The sequence below is a fragment of the Eschscholzia californica genome, unplaced genomic scaffold, assembly GCF_041429995.1.
Source record: "Eschscholzia californica isolate CP2 unplaced genomic scaffold, dmEscCali1.0.p SCAF_5, whole genome shotgun sequence".
NCBI lineage: Eukaryota > Viridiplantae > Streptophyta > Magnoliopsida > Ranunculales > Papaveraceae > Eschscholzia > Eschscholzia californica.
The window spans coordinates 21,818,454-21,824,704 of NW_028238472.1; the positions used below are offsets into that span (position 1 = coordinate 21,818,454).

The window sequence follows — 6,251 nt, forward strand, 5'->3', positions numbered from 1 at the left end:
AATAACATGAGATCTTAGTGAACAATAAACTATGTGTTTAACCATTATGAAAGATTGCCAAAGCAATCTATGGAGTAGAGAAACACATATGTTATAGTTCATTATAGTCTTATGCATGAAATGTTGTGGCATCATTAATTAATTGGTCGATTATTATTGTCTTATGATTTGTCCAAAGATGAATTACAATAATTAATCGATGTGTGGTATTGTATGACTTAACCAACTTGGTTTGTGTTGCCCAAAGGTGACAAACCATTTTTTGTGGTTAGATGATACAATAAATGAATGATTAATGATGATCACTTGTGTTGTTTGCACGTATGTCTTAATTTAGTCCCAAAGGATAAATTATGATGGTGCCATTTTGTTTATAGGATAATTTGCTATCGATCCTAATATTTTTATTAGTTGCTTATAATATAATGTGATGGTTGATGTTTAAAGTTTCAGCTCCTATATCACTTCATTCGCAAGCTGCATCTGTTCCCATGCTCACAGGCTCAAACTTTTCTGAATGGAGTGAACATGTCAGATTCACCTTAGGTGTTCTTGACTTGGATCGCTCATTATTATATGATAAACCCACTGCTCTTACTGTCTCTAGTAGTGTGGATGAAAAGAACTTGTTTGAGGCCTGGGAGAGATCGAACAGATTAAGCCTAATGTTTATGCGAATGACAATTGCGAGCAACATAAAGTCTTCTCTTCCTCAAATTGATGATGCTAAGGAATTCATCAAGGCAATTGAGGAAAGATTTCGTGCTGCTGATAAGTCTTTAGCGGGCACATTAATGGCTCAACTAACTACCATGAAGTTTAATGGTACTAAGGGAATGCAAGAGCATATTATAGAAATGACAAGCATTGCAGCAAAGTTGAAAGGACTTGGTATGAACGTGGATGAACCTTTCATTGTTCGCTTTATTTTGAACTCCTTGCCTCCTCAGTATGGTACATTCCAAATGAATTATAATTCACTGAAAGAACAATGGAATGTAAATGAACTCTCTAGTATGTTAGTTCAAGAGGAGACAAGGCTTAAGCAACAAGAAAGTTTTTCAGTTCATATGGTGTCTCAAGAAGTAAAGAAAAATAAATGGAAGCCAAAGAAAGGAAAGAAAATTAATTCACCAAAGTATGATGGACCTGCTCAAGTATCTCAGGGCCATATTCAGAAGAAGGTTAAATGGAAATGTCATTTCTGTAGAAAGAAAGGACATTTTCTAGCTGACTGTCCAAAACGTAAGGCTTGGTTTGAAAAGAAAGGTGAGCTTTTAGCTCTAACAAATTTCGAATCAAATCTTATTGAGGTTCCTTCTAATACTTGGTGGATTGATACTGGCGCTAATATTCATATTTCCAAAATAATGCAGGGATTCCTTACAAGCAGAACCCCAAGTCCGACTGAGCGTTTTATTTTAATGGGAAACGAGTCCCCTTCTGAAGTTTTAGCTATAGGCACTTATCGTTTGGTTTTAAAAACTGGTTACATTTTGGACTTGGCTGATACTCTTTTTGTTCCTTCGATGTCTCGAAATTTGATATCTATGTTTCAATTTGATCTTTTGAGGTACTTTTTGAATTTAGGTAACCAGCGTTTTGATCTTGTTAAAAACTCTTCGGTTGTGGGTTCTGGTATTGTAAGTGGTAAACATTATAAAATCAGTCTTGATGATCAGTTTGCAAAAACTCTTTTAACCCTGCATTATAATGTTAATTTTGGAATTAAACGTAACAGGATTAAAGAAAATTCTGCTAACTTGTGGCATAAAAGATTGGGACATGTCTCGAAAGAAAGAATGGAAAGATTAGTGAAGGATGGGATTCTTACGAACCTAGACTTCACTGATTTTGGGACATGTGTTGATTGTATAAAAGGAAAAACAACAACACACACCAAGAAAGGAGCCACAAGAAGCAGAAATCTTCTTGAGATCATTCATACCGATATTTGTGGACCTTTCTCCACTTCTTCTATTGGTGGAGAAAAATATTTTATCACCTTTATAGATGATTTTTCACGTTATGGATACATATATTTGTTGCATGATAAATCTCAAGCGGTAAGTGTAGCTGAGGTATTTATCACTGAAGTTGAAAGGCAACTAGAAAGAAAAGTGAAAATCATCAGATCGGATAGGGGTGGTGAATATTATGGCAGATACGATGAATCGGGTCAACATCCCGGTCCATTTGCCAAACTCCTTGAAAAGCTTGGCATTTGTGCACAATATTCAATGCCTGGAACGCCGCAGCAGAATGGTGTTGCTGAAAGGCGTAATCGAACCTTAATGGATATGGTTAGGAGCATGATATCTAGTTCCACTCTACCCGTTATGTTGTGGGGAGATGCTCTTAAGACGGCTGTATATGTCTTAAACCGAGTTCCTAGTAAGTCAGTTCCCAAAACTCCATTTGAGTTGTGGACTGGAAGGAAACCCAGTTTGAGACATTTACATGTTTGGGGTTGCGCAGCGGAAGCTAGGATTTATAACCCAAATGAAAAGAAGTTGGATTCAAGAACAGTCAGTGGATTCTTTATTGGATACCCTGATAAATCCAAAGGGTATAGATTTTATTGTCCTAACCATACAACTCGAATTGTTGAAACTGGTAATGCTAAATTCCTGGAGGATTTTGAGACTAGTGGGAGTCCTGAACCACGAAATGTGGTTATTGAAGAAGTAAGGGTAGCAGTTCCTATTCCCTTACACTCTGAAAAGATTGTTGTTCCTATTGGGAGTCATCACACTGATGATGCTGAACAACAAATGACTGACCCACAACCTCATAATCCATTAGAGCTACGCAGGTCTCAGAGAATAAGAAAGCCTGCTATCTCGCCTGATTATTTGGTGTACCTTCAGGAATCTGAATACGACATTGGAACGAGTAAAGAAGACCCAGTTTCATTTTCACAAGCAATTGAAAGTGATGATTCTTCTAAGTGGATTGATGCAATAAATGAAGAGTTGAAATCGATGAAACAGAACAAAGTTTGGGATCTAGTTCAATTGCCTGAAGGGTGTAAGAAAATCGGGTGTAAATGGGTCTTTAAGACTAAACTCGACTCTAAGGGCAAAATTGAACGATATAAGGCCAGACTTGTTGCAAAGGGTTTCACTCAGAAAGAGGGCATCGATTATCATGATACATTTTCGCCTGTATCTAGAAAGGACTCTTTTAGAATCATTATGGCTTTGGTGGCTCATTATGATCTAGAGCTTCATCAAATGGATGTGAAAACAGCTTTTCTGAATGGGAGTTTAGATGAAGAGGTCTACATGGAGCAGCCAGAAGGCTACTCAGAAGCAGGGATGGAACATATGGTGTGTAAGCTTAATAAATCAATATATGGACTTAAGCAAGCCTCCCGACAATGGTTCCTTAAGTTTAATGATACCATTACAGCTTTCGGATTCAAAGAAAACATTGTTGACCAATGTATATACCAGAAGGCTAGTGGGAGTAAGTTCATATATTTGGTTTTATACGTGGATGATATTCTTCTTGCCACTAATGATCTTGGTTTATTGTATGACACCAAGAAATTTCTCTCTATGAACTTTGAAATGAAAGACATGGATGAGGCAAACTTTGTTATCGGAATTGAAATTTTCCGAGATCGCAAACAAGGTTTATTAGGATTGTCTCAGAAGAAGTATATCGAAAGAGTTCTAGAGAGATTTGGCATGAAAGAGTGTTCACCAATCGAAACACCAATAATGAAAGGGGATAAGTTCAATCTCATGCAATGCCCACAAAATGATCTTGAAAAGAAAGGAATGGGAAATATTCCTTATGCCTCTGCCGTAGGGAGCCTTATGTATGCTCAGATTTGTACCCGTCCTGATATTAGCTTTATAGTGGGTATGCTTGGACGTTACCAAAGTAACCCAGGAATGGCTCACTGGAAAGCTGCAAAGAGGGTGATGTGGTACTTGCAAGGAACCAAAGATTATAAGCTTATTTTCAGAAGAACTGATAATCTGGAAGTAAAGGGTTACTCAGACTCTGATTTTGCTGGATGTGCTGATAGCAGAAAGTCTACTTCAGGATATGTGTTTCTTTTAGCAGGTGGAGCCATATCCTGGAGAAGCATTAAGCAAAGCATATATGCGTCGTGCACGATGGAGGCTGAGTTCGTGGCATGTTATGAAGCCACGATTCATGCTTTATGGCTGCGGAATTTTATCTCAGGGCTTGGAACCGTCGACTCTATAGACAAGCCGCTGAGAATTTATTGTGATAACAACGCCGCAGTATACTTCTCTAAGAATGATAAGTATTCGAGCTCAAGGGGAAGCAAACACCTCGAACTCAAATATCTTATCGTTAAAGAGGAGGTTCGGAAACATACAGTGATTATAGAACATGTTAGTACTATGCTTATGGTAGCCGATCCATTAACTAAGGGTTTGAACACTAAGACATTTAAGGAACATGTTGCAACAATGGGTCTTAGTAATCCTTATAATGATATGGATTGAATAAGCATGAAGTTTCTATAAACACTTTTGAGATCTCGTGATACTATGTTTCTATATTCTTGTTTACTCATATATGCACATAATTGAAAATGAGTTGAAAAGCAACAAGAATAGTCTTAGCAAGATAGAAATTGTCTTGATAAGATTTCTAGCTGAATCGAAGCAAATCTAGTTATGTATATAGATTTGTAACTATACTCCTAATGATGATCATGATAGGTGGGTTGTTGTGTTGTGGTACATGGAAGGAAACGTGTCGTTTTAAGACGTGTAACCGCCATGACTCGCATTAGCAACTTTCTTATTGATGATATTATGATGTACTAGATATGGATTGAGATGTTTGTTAAAAATGCGCGCATGTCTGTTTTCTTAGTCTTAAGCCCTTAATCGAGTCTTTCGAAAAACCAATTTTTATTAAAAATAAATCTATTTTGTTTTGCCTTAGATTGTATGGGCCAAGTGGGAGAATGTAAGATGGGCTTATACATTTTATGTGTGCTCTATGCAAAATAGAGCAAGTACAAGGCCCATACCTAAATGTCCCATACAATCAAGGCCCATAAAGGAGTGGGCTTAAGAAAAACTCAATCCAATATAATCTATAAGCTTGAGAGGACACTTGTCTTGTGTCTACACCAAATGGTTTGTAGTTTGACACATAAGAGGACACTTGTCTTGTGTCTAAACCTAATGGCTTGTTGTTTGACACATAAGAGGACACTTGTCTTGTGTCTAAACCTAATGGCTTGTTGTTTGACACATAAGAGGACACTTGTCTTGTGTCTACACCAAGTGGCTTCTTGTTTGATGCATTAAGGGACACTTGCCACTCATATAGCTTCTTATACAACCTCTATGATGGATTAGAGACTTGTATAAATAGAGATGGAGTTTAGAGAAAGAAAGCTAGGGGCTCTTGCTCTAGAAAGTCTAGTTCTTGTCCATCACTTAGAGAGCTAGAGAAGAGAAAGAGAAAAGAGTCTTCTTCATCTCTACTTACTTTACTCCATCTCATATAGAAGCAAGAAGGTTAAAGATTGAAAGAAGAGAAGAAAGTTGAAGATAAAGATTAAATAAACCATCTACTACAATGGTGAAAGGTACATATATTTTTTATCTTGATTTTCTTTATTTCTACTCATGTATCTTGTAACAAGCATGAGATTCAAAGATCAAGGGATTAGTGTTTCTATTGGTTGGTGTGATGAAACCAACATGAAAGTGCTTACAAGAGAGAGATGATGGATAAAAGTTGGAGAGAGAATGTATGTATGTCTAATGGCTAAAGTCTTTTTTAAAACCAAAAAAAAAAGTCCAAATGAGTTAAAAGATTCATTCTCAATCCAAATCCTAGTTATTGTTGAAAAGGAAGTGGGGTTGATTGAGAAACTCTGAGTTACCACCACCACCAACACCAACACTCTCCTTAAAATTCATTCTCAATCCAAATCCTAGTTATTGTTATTCTCTCTCTCTCTCTCTCTAATTTACAGATCTATTTGTTTCTTTTTTTTTTACATATTTTCTTAAGATTTCTTATAATTATTGGGAAAATTTTGTATACTTTTTACTGTAATTCAGATCAATTCATTGGGAAGTTTGGAAAAAAAAAAACAGAATAAGAATTGTAACTTGGAAAGATGTAATGGCATTAATAAATTCAGTTGTGAATGAATGGGGATGAAATGAGTTCACAGATTTCTATGATTCTCTTTCCAAATCACACAAAACGAACTCAATACATTCCCAACACCA

General features: G+C 36.5%; 1 protein-coding gene across 1 annotated transcript; it reads left to right on the plus strand.

Moving 5' to 3' along the window:
* The first annotated feature begins 437 nt into the window (after positions 1-437).
* Positions 438-1,411, plus strand: LOC147537810 (uncharacterized). Its single transcript, XM_086642850.1, has 3 exons — positions 438-1,085; positions 1,167-1,269; positions 1,377-1,411. Exons 1-3 carry the CDS (start codon positions 438-440, stop codon positions 1,409-1,411), a joined length of 786 nt encoding a protein of 261 aa, XP_086498976.1.
* Positions 1,412-6,251: the final 4,840 nt, after the last annotated feature.